The sequence below is a fragment of the Marmota flaviventris genome, chromosome 2 (assembly GCF_047511675.1).
Source record: "Marmota flaviventris isolate mMarFla1 chromosome 2, mMarFla1.hap1, whole genome shotgun sequence".
Classification (NCBI taxonomy): domain Eukaryota; kingdom Metazoa; phylum Chordata; class Mammalia; order Rodentia; family Sciuridae; genus Marmota; species Marmota flaviventris.
Window position 1 is genome coordinate 178,341,499 of NC_092499.1, and position 17,554 is coordinate 178,359,052.

General features: G+C 40.1%; 1 protein-coding gene across 2 annotated transcripts in view; it reads left to right on the top strand.

Moving 5' to 3' along the window:
* Tm9sf4 (transmembrane 9 superfamily member 4) overlaps positions 1-17,554 on the top strand; it is a 49,965-nt gene that overhangs the window by 8,202 nt on the left and 24,209 nt on the right. The window contains exons 2-3 of one of the 2 annotated variants that reach the window (XM_027945361.3): positions 13,137-13,250; positions 15,612-15,711. In XM_027945361.3, the coding sequence (XP_027801162.1) occupies positions 13,137-13,250; positions 15,612-15,711 (214 nt within the window). Of the gene's footprint in view, positions 1-13,136; positions 13,251-15,611; positions 15,712-17,554 lie in introns of those variants that run through there. The other variant, XM_027945363.2, reaches the window with a different exon arrangement.

Below are 17,554 nucleotides of genomic sequence, written 5' to 3' on the forward strand. Positions count from 1 at the left end.
GGTAGAAGACTTGCCTAGCATATGTGAGGCACTGGGTTCAATTCTCCACACTGCATATAGATGAATGAATAAAATAAAGGTACATCAACATCTTAAAAAATAAAAAAGAATTGCTGATCTGTCTGGTTACCCACAAATCTGGCGGCAGAATCTTTTCTGCATCATTCCTCCTTTTTTTCTTTACTTTCTTTGTGATACTGGAGATTATATCCTGGCCCTCTGCCATGCTAGGCAAGTGCTCTGCTACTAACCTTCAGCTCCAGCTCCTTTCTGCATCATTCTTAAGTTTAACTCTTAATTGTCACTATTCAGAGGCAACTCATTTCCTTCCCTTCTTAAAATACAAATGTATTTTTTCTAATATTTATTTTTTAGTTGTAGTTGGACACAATACCTTTATTTTATTTATTTTTATGTGGTGCTGAGGATCGAACCCAGGGCCTTGCACGTGCTAGGCGAGCGTTCTTCCGCTGAGCCACAGCCCCAGCCCCCACAAATAAATTTATTTTGAATAAGAGTGACTCATGTGGGCTGGATTGTGGCTCAGAGGTAGAGCGCTCGCCTACCGCGTGTGAGACATTGGATTCGACCCCCAGCACCACATAAAAATAAAATAAGGATATTGTGTCCTTATAACTGAAATAACTTATAACTGAAAATAAGTATTTTTATAATTTATAACAGAAAATAAATATTCTTTTTAAAAAAGTGATCCATGTACGTGGAAGAAAAAGTATAAAAGTTGTAAAATAAAAAAATGTTGTGATAGTAAAACATATAATTGTGTCAGTTTCTTAGAAAGCTATAAAGTGAAAAAGTCATTGAGCTACCTGTAATCCATTCATCAGAGGTAGTTTTTGACTTTTAAAATATCTTTACAGAACTTTTTTTTTTTTTTTTAATGTACTCAGGATAGAACTCAGGGGCATGTGGCCACTTAGCCACATCCCCAGCCCTATTTTGTATTTTATTTAGAGACAGGGTCTCACTGAGTTGTTCGGTGTCTCGAGTTGCTGAGGCTGGCTTTGAATTCACAATCCTCCTGCCTCAGCATCCCGAGTCACTGGAATTACAGGCATGCACCACTGCTCCAGGACATTTTTATGCATATGGCTACTTTTTTAAACTTTTTGTTATAAAAATTTCCAACATAAGTAAAAGTAGAATAACATAGCTAATCCCCATAATGCATCTCCAGCTTTCAATAATTATCATTATATTGTTAAACTAGTTTGATAGTCAGACCAGCTAGTTATTTTTTTCTTCAGACTTATGAAGCAAATTTGGTACCATAAAATCACTCACTGAACTTTAGTAAATGTAGACTTCTGCAGCTATCACCATAATGACACAATGCTTTATAACATTTCTATTACCTCAGTTTTCCTTATAGTCAACCCCTGCTTCCATAGCCAGCCAACTACTGATCTGCTTCCTGTCTGTAGACTTTCCTTTTCTAGGCATTTCGTGGAAGCAGAATCATGGTGTGTAGACTTTTGTATCTGACTTCTTTTACATAGTATAATGTTTTTGACATTTATCCATGCTTTAACATGTATTAGTAGTACTTTTTTTTTTAATTGCTGAATACTATTCCATTGTGTGGAGATAGTACATTTTGTTTCTTCATTACTAATTGATTGGCCTTTGGATAGTTTCCAATTTTGAACTACAACAGTCTCCCCATTTGATGGAACAAATTCTGATGTTCCCAAGTGGATATTCGTCTAGTACTGAGCCCTATATGTACTGTTTTTCTCTATACATGTATATCTATGATAAAGTTTTAATTTATTAACTAAACATAGGAAGAGACTAAAAATAACAAATAACAAAATAGAGCCGTTATAACACTATGCTATAATAAAAGTTGTTTAAGACCTATGCATTGATTATTTCTGGAATTTTCCATGTAATGGAAAATTTTCCAGACCTTTATTGACTGCAGGTAACTGAAACTGGAAAGTGAAACACTTATATGAGGGGGAACTACTATGTGGTGATTAAATTTGCTATGCACATTCACATACAGGTCTTTGGAAGTATATTTTTCTCTTGGGTAAATGCCTAGAGTTGGGAATGCTGGCTAGTATGGTAAGTTTAACTTTTTAAGATACTGTCAAACGTTCCAGAGTGCCTGTGCCATTTTACATTCCCATCAACAATATGTGGAGGTTCCTTTCTCCACATCCTGGTCCATATTGCTTGCCTGTATTTCTGGGTTGAGTCATTCTAGTGCTTGTGTGGTTACCTCACTGCGGTTTTGGTTTGCATTTCACCAATGATAAATGAGATTAAACTTTTTTTTTTTTTTTTTGTAGTACTGGGAATTGAATCCAGGGGTGCTCTACTATCAAACTATGTCCCCAGGCCTGTATTTGTTTATTTTTATTTTGAGGCAGAGTCTTACTACCCAAACTGTCCTCAAACTTGTATTCTTCATGCCTCAGCCTCCTGAGTAGCTGGCATGTGCCTCCATAACCAGCTAGACATCTTATGTGTTTATTAGCCGTTCATATATCTTTATATATCTTCTCTTGTGAAAAGTCTATACACATCTTTAGCTTCTGGGGCTGGGGTTATGGCTCAGCGGTAGCGTACTTGCGTTGCATGCGTGAGGCACTGGGTTAGAGTCTCAGCACCACATGTAAATAAATAAATAAAGGTCAATCAACAAATATTAAAAAAAAAATCTTTAGCTTCCTTTGGGGGGCTACTGGGGGTTGGACTCAGGGCTTCCCACCTGCTAGACAAGTATTTTATCACCAGCTTTCACCAGTTTTTTTATTTGGGGGGTTGTATTTGTTTGTTTTGGTTTTTTGTATTTTGGTACTGGTGATTGAACTCAGGGGCACTTGACCTCTGGGGCACATCCCCAGCCCTATTTTTTATTTTATTTAGAGACAGGGTCTCACTGAGTTGCTTAGCACCTTGCTTTTACTGAGGCTGGCTTTGAACTCGTGAGCCTCCTGCCTCAGCCTTTCAAACTGCTAGGATTACGGGCATGCGCCACTGTACCTGGCTCACCTGTTTTTTAGTTGGATTATTACGAGAGTTCTTTATTTATTCTAGATATAAATCCTTTATTATATAAATGATTTGCAAAGATTGTCCCCCTAGTCTGTGGCCTATCTTTTCTTAATGGTGTCTTTGAAAGTATAAAAGTTTTATTTTTTTATGAGATCTAAATTATGATTTTTTTTTTCTTTTCTTATCAGGGATTAAACCCCAGGGCGCTTAACAACTGAGCCACATCCCCAGCCCTTTTTTGTATTTTATTTAGAGACAGGATCTTGCGAAGTTGCTGAGGCTGGCTTTGAACTTGCAATCCTCTTGCCTTGGCCTCTGAGCTGCTGGGATTATAGGCATGCACCACTGTGCCCAGCTATTTATTAATTTTTTAATGAATTATACTGTTGGTGACATGTGTAAGACATCTTTGCCTAATCCACACAGGTTTTCTCCTCTATATTCTAGAGATTTTGAGGGTTTGGGCTTTTCTATTTAGGTCTATAGTTCACTTTGAGGTTGTTTTTGTTTGTTTGTTTTTGTGGTACTGGCCTATTGAATTGCCTCAGCACCTTTATTGAAGATCAGTTTATTATAAATGTAAAGATTTATTTCTAGAATTTAAATTCTGTTCCATTGACATGTATGTGTATCCTTACTATACTATCTTTATTACTGTGCTTTATAATATTTAGAAATTGGATAATGTAAATCCTCTGATTTGGTTTTTAAAATTGTTTTGTATGTATTAGGTCCTTTCTGTTCCTGTGTAAATTTTAGGGTCAGGTTGTCAATTTCTGCAAGGAAGTCTGCTGAGATTTTGATAGGGATCACGTTGAATCCAATATGAGGAGAATTTCCATCCCTAACAGTATTGAGTTCCAATCCGTAAACATGGAATATCTCCAATTATTTAGGTCTTCTTTAATTTCTCTTAGCAATGTTTTGTAATTTTAAGTGTACAAGTCCTTCTTAAAAATATATTCCTAAATATTCTTTTTGATACTAAGTAGAATTTTTTTTTAATTATATTTTTCAGGTTGATTGCTGCCAGTATGTAGAAATATAGTTAATTTTTTGTATGTTGATCTGGTGGTCTGTGACCTTCCTCAATTTGCTTATTAGTTCTAGTTAATTATTTTGTAGATTCCTTAGGATTTTCTAAATACAAGATCATGTGATGTGCAAGTAAAAGCACTTTTTACCTCTTCTTTTTAAAATATTTTTAGTTGTAGATGGACACAATGCCCTTTATTTTATTTATTTTTATGTGGTGCTGAGAATTGAACCCAGTGCTTCACATGTGCTAGGCAAGCACTTTACTACTAAGCCCAGCCCCTTTACTTATTTTTACTGTAGTTGCCTTTCATTTCTAATTAATTTATTTGCTTCCATGTACTGGCTTATAGCATAGTGGTGAAATAGATGGTGAAAATGGACATCCTGCCTTGTTCCTGATTTTAGGGGAACTTAACATTTAGTCTTTCACCATTAAGTATGATGTCAGCTATGGGTTTTTCATAGTTGCCCTTTATCTGAGTGAAGAAGTTCCCTGGTTTGTTGAGTTTTATGATTGCCATGTGTTGGATTTTGTTGTGCTTTTTTTTTAGTCTGTTGCAATAATGGTGTTGTTTTTGTCTTCTATGCTATTTATTACAGCAAATTGTATTAATCTGGCATTCCTGGGATAAATCCCACTTGGTCATGATATATAGACCTTTTTATATGTTGCTGGTTCAATTTACTAACTTTTTGGTAAAGACTTTTTTATCTATGTTCATGATAGATATTTGTAGCTTCCTTTTCTTGTGATGTCTTTGTCAAGTTTTGGTACTTGCTCTTTAAAAAACTATTTAAAGCTGGACATGGTGATGCAGGCCTGTAATCCCAGCAGCTCAGGAGGTTAAGGCAGGAGGATCATGAGTTCAAAGCCAGCCTCAGCAATTTAGTGAGGCCCTAAGCAACCCAACAAGACCCTGTCTCTAAATAAAATATAAAAAAGGGCTGAGGTTGTGGCTCAGTGGTAAAGTATCTGTGGGTTCAATCCCTGGTACAAAAAAAAAACAAAACTATTTAGCAAATGAGACCATGCTATACATAGACCCTGAGCATCATACTTTTTTTCTCTCCAATAACTCACATTGGCAGTCCTTCAATAATAGTTCTGCCTTCCATTTAAGAATACATGACTAACTTGCTCTCCCCAAAAACTATGCCAGACATTTTTATACTTTGTGACTCTGATAGGTTAAAAATGAGATGTCATTATTTTGACTCACATTTTTAAAATCATGAATAATATTGAGCATCCTTTTGCGCTTAGCCATTTGAACTTTTTGTTTCATTTTGTTTTTAAACTGCCTGATTGTATTCTTTTGAGTTATGAGTTATTTGTTCTTCATTAATTATAAATTATTGGTATCTTGAAGAAATGACTCTTTTGTCAAGTGAGTTGTAGATGTTTTTATCTAAACCATTTTTTTTTTTTTATTTCTTTGTGGTGTGTATTTTTTTTTTTTTTTCATTTTCTTCCTTTATATGTCCTTTATATTTTTAGCTCCTGGATTTTTTTTCTTAGAAAACTTTCCATCAAGATTATTTAAAAGGGGCTGGGGATGTGGCTCAAGCGGTAGCGCGCTTGCCTGGCATGCGTGCGGCCCGGGTTCGATCCTCAGCATCACATACAAACAAAGATGTTGTGTCTGGCGATAACTAAAAAAAAATAAATAAATATTTAAAAATTCTCTCTCTCTCTCTAAAAAAAAAAAAAAAGATTATTTAAAAGTATATCCATACACCAAAAATTGTTGTCATTGCCTGATACCTCATTAGGAATGCAGAATCTCAGGACCCACCACAGACCTACTGAATCAGAGTCTGCATTTTAACAAGGTTGCTGGGTGATTTATCCACGCTGTCAGCTTTGAAGAATACAGCCTGTGCTTTTACCTGCCAGAAACTTCCAGTTGCCACCAGGCCTTTGTTACCTGTGTTTTTCTCTTCCTGGAACACTCCTCCCTTCCTTATGCCTGCCTTCCCCTAACTCTTAAGACTAGGTGTGTTGCTGTATACTCCCCAATAATTCATATCCTCTTAACCAGCTGCTAGCATTGGACACTTAGTGGGATTGACTGGTGTCTTGTCTCTGTCCCCCTGTAGGCTAAAAGCTCCTTGTAGGCATCTGTGAGGCTGCTCACATGGTACTACCTGACACATAGTAGGTGGTCAATAAATAATTGGTGAACTCATTTCTGTACTGGCTCAAACATGGGCTTTGGGCTCAGACTGCCTAGGTATAAATCCTGGCTCATCCAATATTTGTCACCTCTCTGAACCTCAGTTACCTTATCTGTGAATTGGGAATTATAAGAGTCCCTTTCCAATAGGATTGTTGTGATGATTAGTTGTTAAATGAAAAGAACTAGAACTGATTATGTGCCTGATACATAATCAGTATTGAGTAAATGTTAGCTGCCATTTTAATCAGCAGCATCGTTACATTCTCATTTTCTATTACAACTCACCTGTCCTCCACTTTCTGGCTGGATGACCTTATGCAAGTTATGAATCTCTGACTCATGTTAACTGGCAATTGCCTACAAAATGGTGGTAAAAATCTACAGGTAGTTGTAAGGCTATGACTCACTGTGTATGTGAAGGACTTAGAACCAGCAGGACTAGGTGAATGGAAATTGGAAGTTACCATGTCTGCCACAGTGCCTTGTACTTGGTATGTACTGAGCAACTGTCTTCTTTTTTATTTGTGGTGTGTCTTCCCCTTAGGGTGAGTATTATTCTCACTGTGGTCTTTCTGTTTTTGTCCTGCCTGTGTGGACTTGCTCCATTTGTTTAAGACTTTGGAACAAAAGTGTACTGATGTCTCTCAGGATTTGGTTTTCATTCCTCTGCAACCTGAACTCTCAGAGAGCCCTTGAGTTCCCCAGGGCAGGGTCTCTCATCTAAGTTTGGAAGATTCTGTTTCAAAAGAAGGTAGAACTGAAGTAACTTCTTAGATTTAATTGGCTTGATAAAGAGATTGTAATCCTCTGCCCCAGCTTCAAGTCACTTATCAGATAAGGCTAAAAGGTCTGGTGTCAGGCTTCTTAGAAGGGGAAACTCAGAACACTTGCTTTTAGTTAGCAAGAAATAATGATCATAATGTCTCATATGTGATGGTAATGGTGTTTCCACACCCCCCCTTCTGCATGAATCTATCCCAATAAGTAAGGACACCAGCACCAACCAAAGTTGATGGCCCAAAGCTTCGAGCTGAAGGATAGGGTTCAATTTCCTGTTTGTATTTTGGGTCCTTAGGCTCAGTACTTTCCCCAGTGTATGATAGCCACCTCCCTGTTGATTGTCAGGATGTAATTTTGGGGTTTTTTTTGGTGGGGGGGTACCAGGGATTGAACTTGGGGGCACTCAACCTGAGCTACATTCCCAGCCCTATTTTGTATTTTATTTAGAGACAGAGTCTCACTGAGTTACTTAGTGCCTCACTGTTGCTGAGGCTGCTTTGATTCTCCTGCCTCAGCCTCCCAAGCCGCTGGGATTACAGGCGTGCACCCAGCCAGGAAGTTTGAAACATGGCCAAAGAGAAACAGAAACCTAGCACCTCCTTTCCAAGGGGTGTATATCATCTAGGATAGACACTGCCACCTGAGCAGTGGTTCTTAACCCTGGCTACATTAAGATTACCTAGAGTGGTGATCCTTTGACTTGGACAGCGTGCTAAAATGTAGATTCTGGTTCAAGTCCTAGGGTAGGGCCTGAGGTTCTGTATTTTTTAACAAGCTTCCAGAAAATGGTAATACTATTCTCCAAAGATCTAAGAACCTAGTGACCCTTTAAAAATGCTGAAGACAGGGCTGGGACTGTGGCTCAGTGGTAGCTCACTTGCCTGACATGTGTGAGGCACTGGGGTTCGATTCTCAGCACCACATATAAATAAATAAAATAAAGATCTGTCAACAACTAAGAAAAAAAATGCTGAAAACAGGATCCTATCTCTCAGAAATTTGACTTTTCATTGGTCATGATGACCAGTAATCTAGCATGAGACTTTGGCGTGGGTAGATTTTTGTTTTTTTGATACTAGGGATTGAACCCAGGACCTCCTCACACATGCCAAGCAAGTGCTCTACCACTGAGCTATGTCCCCAGCACTTGGAATTTTTTTTTTTTTTTTTTTTTTTTGAGGGAAACAGGGAAGATTAAGAACCACAGTATTAAGCCTGTGTGTGAATGGATGGTTTCATATTTTAATAGATCAGAGTTTGGTTGGTGTTTAATAAGGATTTATTGAGCACCCTAATCAGCAAAGCTAGAAGTGCAGGGAGAGAGATGGCAGATACTGAAATGGCCATAACTAAACGTGAAAAGTGCCATAATAGCACCTTAAACAAGTAGAGAATTGAGTATTTCTCACTTAAGCAGCAATCTTCAGAAGTATATATAGGTATGAAAGTTCACTTGGGCATCAGGTGATGTTTCCATTCTCTTTCCTCTAGTGTCATAGAGATATTTATAAAGCACCTTGAAAAGTAAGGAAGAAACATTTCGTCCGGACCTCCACGGGGCAGTAGGACTTGATCAAGCAAGGTGGAGTGTCTAAAACAAAGCGAACCCACCAGTGTGCTCTCCAGGCCAGGAACATTTCCTGGATCTCCCCAAGGCTTCGAAAGAAAAGGTGGGAGATGCTGCTGGAAAGTCGTCCTAGGGCCAGCAGGAGGATGTTCTTCGTGCCAGACTCAAATTACTTGAACCTGAACATGCACACAGTGACGTTTTCTTTGGCCTCATTTTTTTCTGAAGTTATATAAATACTATATAATTTTGTTAGAAAATACAGATACATAAAGAAAGAAAAAATCCATCACTCAATTCACTTAAATAATGCTGTGGGAAACCCCTTTTAGATTTTGTCATACTTGCCATATGTTTTTGAACATGACTAGAAATAGAATTGAGTATATACTTTTGGGGGCTTTTGGGATACAGATGCCAGGTTGTCTCCAGAAATGTTCCAGTTTATAATTCCTCCAACTATGTGAGAATACCATGGCAGTGACCTTTAATATCTAATACTAAGCCAGGAATGGTGGCACACACCTGTATTCCTAGGAACTCAGAGTCTGAGGCAGTGGGATTGAAAATTTGAGGTCAGCCTCAGTAACTTATCAAGGCTCTGAGCAACTTAGTGAAACCTATCTCAAAATAAGAAATAAAAAGGACTGGGGATGTGGCTTCAGTGGCAAAGTGTCCCATCCCCCTAAAAAAAAAAAAAAAAAATCTAGATTAAAATTAGATTTAGAAAAAAATCTAACACTGCCGGTCTTGCATGAGTATAATGATTAGTTCTAATTCTAAGCTGAATTTCTGAATTGCTTTTGGTTGTCAGTGTAAGTATTCAAAGACTCTATTTGCCTGACTATCTATTTATCTAGCTATCTTTTCTATTTATTTTGGTACCAGGGATTGAACCCAGTTAACCACTAAGCCACAGCCACAGTCCATTTTTTTTTTTTTTTTTTTTTAGTTGTAGATGAATACAATACCTTTATTTTCTCTTTATGTGGTGCTGAGGATCAAACCCAGTGCCCTCTGTATGTGAGGTGAGCACTCTCCACCACTGAACTACAACCCCAGCCCAGCCACAAGCCCTTTTTTAATATTTTGAGTTAGGGTCTTTCTGAGTTGCTCAGGGCCTTGCTAAGTTGATGAGGCTGGCTTTGAACTCACGATCCTCCTGCCTCAGCCTCCCAAGCCCCTGGAATTACATACATGTGTGCGCCACTGCACCTGGCTCACAAACTCGAGTTTATTATGGAGATATTCTTTGTAATTTTTTGCTTCCCTTATCCTTTCTCTAAAACAAATTAGTTTGCTAGTAGTATCTTTGTGTGACAATTGTTTTCTGCATTTTCAAAAATTGAGTTTTTTAAGCGACTTTTGAATGGCAGTTTATGCCAGTAACACAGGATTTGTCTTCCTTATATCTTGGCTAACCAGAATTCAGATATAGAGGGAAATTAGAGAAAAAAAGGAGGACAATGTTTATTTCTCAAGTGAAACACATTCTAACCACTAAGTGAGTGTCCGCAAAGCTTTCAAGAAGGAGGACTGGAATCTTCAGATGGCTGATGAAGTGGAGGAAATCCTCCCATGGAGAGAAAATCGGACATTGAAGCCAGCTTTCCATTACTGTCAGAAAAAATCAAAACCTGTTTGTTGTAGTCAAGGCAAGCCCCAGCACTGAAAACCTTCCCTTTGTGCAAACATAGTATGCCTCTGGAGGGATTTAAAAGAACTGGTGGTAGCAGTTGTCCCTGGGTAGCTGGAATGGGAGGAAGATTCATTTTTCCCATGGATAGTGTTTGAATTATTCATTGAATGGTTTTACTTTTTAAAAAAACATGTATTTCTTTCTTTTTTAAAATTTTTTGTAGTTGTAGATGAACAGAATGCCTTTATTTTATTTGTTTATTTTTATATGGTGCTGAGGATCGAACCCAGTGCCTCACACATGCGAGGCAAGTATTCTGCCACTGAGTCAAAATATTATTTCTTAATAGCTTTTTCCATGGTATGAAAGATGTTAATGCTAGGGGAAACCGAGTGAAGAATAACATGGGAACTCATGGTGTCTTCGCAACTCTTCTGTAAATCTAAATTTATTTAAGAATAAAAGGTAGGATCGAAACCACTACCTGTAATCCCAGGACTCAGGAGATTGAGGTAGGAGGATCGCAAATTCCAGGCCAGCCTTAGCAACTTAGCAAGACCCTATCTCAAAATAAAAAGAACTGGAGATGGAGCTGAGTGGGAGAGCACCACCACTGGGTCCAGTCGGCGGGGTGGGGAGGGGTTCTGCCTTTCAGTGTGGAATTCTGTCCCTTGAATCAATTTTCTACCTTCTTTTAAAGATTTTTCTGTTCTCCCTATTCTGTCTACTTCCTGACTACCAAATACAGTATACCTATCTTGGCCAATGTTGCTATTTTTATCAGGGTCAAACTTTTATTTCATAATGGTATTAGATACTAATAAAAGTGTACATCAAACCTGAAGAGAAACACTGTGAATGTATTGCTTTTAAGACTTTTTGTTGTTGTTGTTCTTTTGTTTTTGGTATCAGGGATTGAACCCAGGGGTGCTTAATCACCAAGCCATGTCCTCAGCCCTTTTTTAAATTTTGAGACAGGGTCTCACTAAGTTGCTAAGAGCCTCGCTAAGTTGCTGAGGCTGGTTTTGAACTTGTAATCCTCCTGCCTCACCTTCTGAGCCATTGGGATTACAGGTGTATGCCACCATGCCTGGTACTTTTAAGACTTTGACCAAGCTGTGTATCTACAGAAAGTACACTGAACTCAGAACCTTAATTTTTTTTGTCTTTGAGATGGAATCTCTCTATGTTGCCTAAGCTGGCCTCAAATTCCTGGGCTCAAGCAGTCCTCCTGACCCAGCCTCCCAAGTAGCTAGGACTTTAGGCATGTACCATTGCCCCCAGCTAGAACCTAAAACTTCTAAAGCCATTGTTTTTCCACTTATAGTCCAGGTAAAGACACAGATGAGTGTGTTCTTGGTAGTCAGTGACTGCCTGCAAAACTGGACTTCAGAAAGATTCATGAGTATGTCTTTGGGGGCTGGGAATAACTTGGTGGATGGAGGGACTGCCGCAGCAAAGTAATGAGTCAGCTGTAGCCAATGTCTGAGTGGGAAGAAACTAGCATCTGAAATAGAGTAGCAGTGAAGGGGGAAAAGAAGGCAGATACAGAAACAATCAAGCTGGTGACTCAGATGTGTGGATGATGAAAGTTCCTTGTTCAGACCAGGCAGAGGAGCAGAAGGAGGCAACTCTTCTAGTTCCTGGAACAGGTAAAGTGCTGATATTAATGGAGGGAAAGGGAAGCTTTGATGGGCAGACCTATTGAGGTCAGAAATTGGTCTCGCTTGCCTTGGATTCCCACGTGCATATCCTACATGCAGATATTTACTGAGTGCCTGCTCTGTGCCAGGCACTATTCATGGTACTGGAGAAATTATGTCCAAGTGGAGGGGACATATAATATACAAATAAATCTGTATCATCCATGTCAAGTAGATAAATCCAGGAATAATAATAAAGTAGAGTAAGGGACTAGAGAAATGGGTCATGGGAACCATAAGGATACTATTTTAGATAGAATCTTGTCTGAGGAGGTGACATTCGAGATACCTGAGTGAAATAAGGAATGTGGGAGCCATGCAGATGTGGGAGAAGCCTTCTGGCAGAAGAAACAGTAAAGGTGAAGGCCCTGAGGCTTAGGGAAGGGCTTGGGGTCAAGGGAAAGCTAGAGGGTCCCTGTGGCTGGAGCTGAGGAGGGTAGGAGGTGATGAGGCCTGTTCCATTTTGGGAGAAGGCTCATAGAAAAATGGTAACGTAGGAGCATCTTGACAAGGAGAGGCTGTTGATATAAAGAGAAATGGGAACATTATGGAGCTTTACTTCCTGTGAGCTGTAGTGGAAAGTGATATATATGAAGTGGTTAAAGGAACAGTGTGATCTAGGCCAGGCACAGTGGCACATGCCTGTAATTCCAGTGTCTTGGGAGGCTGTGGCAGGAGGATTGCAAATTCAAAGCCAATCTCAACAATTTAGCAAGGTCCTGTCTCAAAAAAGGGAGTCAGGGAGTGGGGATGTGGCTCAGTGGTTAAGTGCACCTGGTTCAATCCCTAGTGCTGACAAAAAACCCACTGATCCAGAAGCAGGGAGGTGTGGCTCCTGTGTGGCAGTGTTGCCCAGATGTTGATTACCTGATCCATTCTGTGGCATATTTCTGGAAGTACAGAATCATTTTGTAGCTTGTTTTTTTTCTTTTGTTTTAAGAGACAAAGTCTTACTATGTTGTCCAGGCTCTCCTCGAACTCCTGTGCTCAAGTGTTCCCTCAGCCTCCCAAGTAGCCGACATTACAGTTGTGTACTACCATGCCCATTATTGGGGATTTGGGAGACAACATTTACAAGGGCGCAGCCTTCCCAAAGGGGAAGGGACACTGGCTCATTGGAAGCAGGCATGAGGGTAGTCTGCTGTAGGAGAAAGTTCACTTCTTTCCCCCATTCCATCTGTGCCCTTTCTTCTGAACAGGTATGGTTGCCGTGGTCCCTGTTACTTCTCTCTCTCAAGTGTGAAACGAACGCCTTCTACGTCCCTGGGGTTGCACCAATCAACTTCCACCAGAACGACCCAGTAGAAATCAAGGTATGTTTCTGCACTATTGGAGCCTCACTAGACAGTCAGGCTGGAGTGTGTGGTGAGCTGTTCATGTCCATCCTGTGGTTACGGAGAACACAGATGACTGCCATTGACACTGAGAAAAAGAGAGCTCAGTGCATGCTTCCTGACCCAAAGTCGAGTGCCCTGGAGCGTGCATTCCGGGAATTCTGTCCTGCCTCTTCATCTCTGTCTCTGTGTCTCTGGCTGTCCTGTTGAGTGACCTCTCTGTGCTTCTGCTTTGTTCCGTTTCTCTCTGTTTGATTGAATTCATGCAGATCTCTTTTATCTCCTTCTCTCTCTGTCAAGGGGGTGTGTGTGTGGGGGTGTGTGTGTGGGGGTGTGTGTGTGTGTGTGTCCACGTCCATCTCTGTCTCTTGTCTCACTCCACTTGCCTCTTCTTATGTGGCATTTCTGACTCCCTCTTTAATCTGCTCCATCCTCCTCTCAGTTACCGGCTTTCTCTGTGGAACTCATAGCATCTGCTCATATTGTTTATATATTGTAAGTATCTTCCTTAGAGACAGACTCGTATCTTGAGAAAACAATAAAAATAAAATAACATTTACTGAGGGTTATTTACATGCCAGGTTTTGGGCCTGGCTTAGCTCAGGATGTCCCCTATTTAAGAATGCTCTAAGGCAAAGTATGTTTTACAGATTTTCTGTACATTTTATAGATACGGACAAGGCCTGGGCAAATGAACCAGTTTCCCAAGGTCACATGGTTAAGAAAGATACAGAATGTATTTCAGGCCCCATCTCTTTACCATTGCAATACTTTCTCCCACTGACACCCAAGGTTTTTCTAAGCTACTGGAGGCAAGACCTGACCTCAACTAACATGAAGCTACTTATTCACATCATTTATCCCACTTAGTATGAATGTTTTTACATTTCTCTTCACAAATAGTCATGGACCATGAGGTACTACTCCGGACCCATCTGGGGATGTTATGAAACCCACAGTATGCATGCCACATTGCCTATCTGAAGTCCAAAAAAATGCCTAATTCCAAAGCAAGAGTTTTAAATAAATAGACCTAGAATTCTAAAATTATTTATATTTTTTGATGATATGAATTTGGTGGGTAGCTTCCAAATTATAAAGATAATTTTTGTTAGATATTAAAATTTAATTTTTTTTGCTTTATTTTATTTATTTATTTATGGTGCTGGGGATTGAACCCAGGGCCTTATGTGCAAGTAAGTAGTCTACCAACTGAGATAATATCCCCCGCTCCACTATTTTTGATGATTCCCTTATTTATGGTTTGGGTTTTCTGTGACTGGTGCACTTTCTAAAGCTGTGTTCTGTGTGCTTGCATCATTTCCTATACATGTTCCTGCATCTTATACCTCATTCTCAATGGCTATACAGTATTGAATTGAACGAAAATATTGTAGCCTATTGATGGGTTGGTTTTCTCATTCAGCAGACATTTAGTAGCACCTACTCTGCCTTATTCTTAAGGCACAAGGGCTAATAAGATGACCAAAACACCTGTGATTCTTGCCCTCCAGGAATTTAAATCTTAGCTTCTGTTTCATAAAACAGAATCTTTGCTTTTTTGGCAGACGGGGGGTGAGACAACCAGGGATTGAACTCAGGGGCACTCAACCACTGAGCCACATCCCCAGCCCTATTTTGTATTCTATTTAGAGATAGGGTCTCACCTCGATTTTGCTAAGGCTGGCTTTGAACCCATGATCCTCCTGCTTTAGCCCCAATCTGGCATTACAGGTGTACTGGGATTTTAGGCATGCACCACCACACCAAGCTGAATCATTGCATTTTTATTTGATATGTTGTAAAGGAAACTGAGAGGGTTGGAACTGGGAAAGATGGAGAGTTCCTTTAGGTGGATTAGTTAGGGAAGGACTCACAGATGAGGGCATTCAAAATGCATGAAGTCATTAGAAAGGGTCAGAGAGGAGCAGCAGGATGAATTCTTGAGGCAGGGGAGTAAGAAGGCCTTGTGGGTATGAATAAGGAGTGCCCTCTTTGTTCCTAGGGGCTTTTTTTTCTCATCTGGAATATTTCCTTAGGAAAGAGGCCCAGAATAAAATGATCTTTTCAAAGGATAGTAAAATGTTCAAGACTCGTAGTGTCTTAAATCAGTTGTGATTTTTAAACTAAATCTGTACTGCAGTCTAAAATTACTGAAAAGTGAAATAATCCAGGGTTATGGACACTATAGTAGGCCATATTCATGTCTGCTACAGTTAGTTTGCTTGGTGGATGATACTACCAAGTGTACTGAATATGTGTGGCTGTGGGGAGGATTCTTAGAGCAATTATCTTGGTTTCTGCTGGGTTGAGGAATAACAGCCTCTCTTCTCCTACCAGGCTGTGAAGCTTACCAGCTCTCGAACTCAGCTGCCTTATGAATACTACTCATTGCCCTTCTGCCAGCCCAGCAAAATAACCTACAAGGCAGAGAATCTGGGTAAGTTCTCTCACACAGCTGCAGCCTGCCCCAAAGGGGAACCCAGAACAATTTTTGCAATGATAATAGCAGTTGACCCTTATCTAGACACTGTTGCTCATAGTTTCTGTGCCTGTTAGCTTATCTAATCTTCATAGCAGCTCTTGGGGGAGAGGAGTTGCAGTTTTCATTCCCATTTTGCAGATTACGTGATTTGCCTTTGGTTGTACCATGAATGGCTAAACTAAGCTTTGAACCCACCCAGCTGGTCTTTTTCAGAATTGGAGCACTTGGCTTCTACTCAGACTGGCTTCCCTCTATTTCTAAATATCCCCTTCTCTCTGGTGGCTTCTGTCACCTGCTCTGCCTTTCATTGAAAGAGGGAGCGATTACCTTTGCTCTAAAGCAAGCAGAGATGTTGCCATATTAGCTAAGCTGTTGAAGAGGTGCCTCAAATAATGTGTGAAGTACCCAGCGCAGTGTTTGACACAGGTGTTCCATAAATGGTAGCCATTTCATTCTAAGTTAAGTAATTCTCCATTTGTCATCCACACTTGACCCATCCACACTTGAAGGTGCCTGCTCAGGACAGTTTTTAGTGCTTCCTCTCTTTCCTGACTTGTGTGTTAAGTCCTGGAGCTAAGACTGGGGAAATGCTTTCCCTGACCTCTAGGACCTTAAGAGCCTTTCCTTTTCTCATACCTTAGGAAGAAGAAAGAGAGAACTGGTTCTTGATCAGGCCTCTGAAAGAGCTGTCTTCTCTATTAGGGCTCTCATGGCTCAGATACTTCCAGAACCCCCAGATGACAAGTTTTCCTACTGCCAGATCTTGAGGGTCCTGAACCAGCTACAGGCAGGTCATGGAGCTAGTTTAACCAAAAGTGGGCTGCATCCCTTCCCCTAAATACCACCTGTGCATAGGCCAAGCACTGTGTTCTAATCATCTGTGTGCTTCACCTTATTAATTCTCACAATACCTATGAGGTATAATCTCTTAAGGAAAGTGAAGCACAAAGTAGCTAAGTCTCTTGCCCAGTAGACCACCTAGTAATAGTGCCACTTACACAGAACCCTGGGAGCTGTGGCTCCAGTTCACCTTTGAGCACCATGTTCTGTTCATTGTCCTGCCTGATCCTTCCATTAACTCTGCTAGCTGAGTAAAATTGTCCCCACTCAGTATCATATGCCCAATAGGTGAAGAAATTGAGCTTTTAACTCATTTTTTGTTTATTAAAGCCAGAGTTATTTCTGTTGTCCCAGCTGCCTTCTCCAGAAAGGTTCACCAGGGCTATCTGAAGGCTGTGCTTGTGTTTGTCAATGTTGATGGCGATTTATATTGTGGCATATGTGTTGGATCATCTGTGGCATTGCTGGGGTATGGTAGTAGGTGCTCTTAGCAGGTCCATGTCATGGCTTGTGGCTCATTGTGAACAAGGAATACTTATTGCCGGGCATGGTAGTACATACCTATAGTCGCAGCTACTTGAGAGGATTGCTTGAGTCCATGAGTTCAAGATCACCCTGGGCAACATAGGGAGACCCCCATTTAAAAAAAAAAAAAAAAAAATGCTTCCGTATTAGAAATGAGTCATTTCAGACTAGTATGTCCTCTTTCTCGGTTTAAGTTTAATTTCTAAATATCAAGAAGTGTACCAGCTTCAATGGTCTGTTCCTCTCTCTGCAGATTCTCCTCTCCTCAGGCCAGCTCCCTACTAGACCTTCAAGAAAGTGAGCAGTAGCATTGGGTGTGGGGAGAGAATGCAGGACACTGGTACCATCACAACTCCATGATGATCATGGGCAAGCCACTGTCCCTCTTTGGTCCTCAGTCTTTAAAATGACCTTTTAGCTGTGGCCGTGCAGA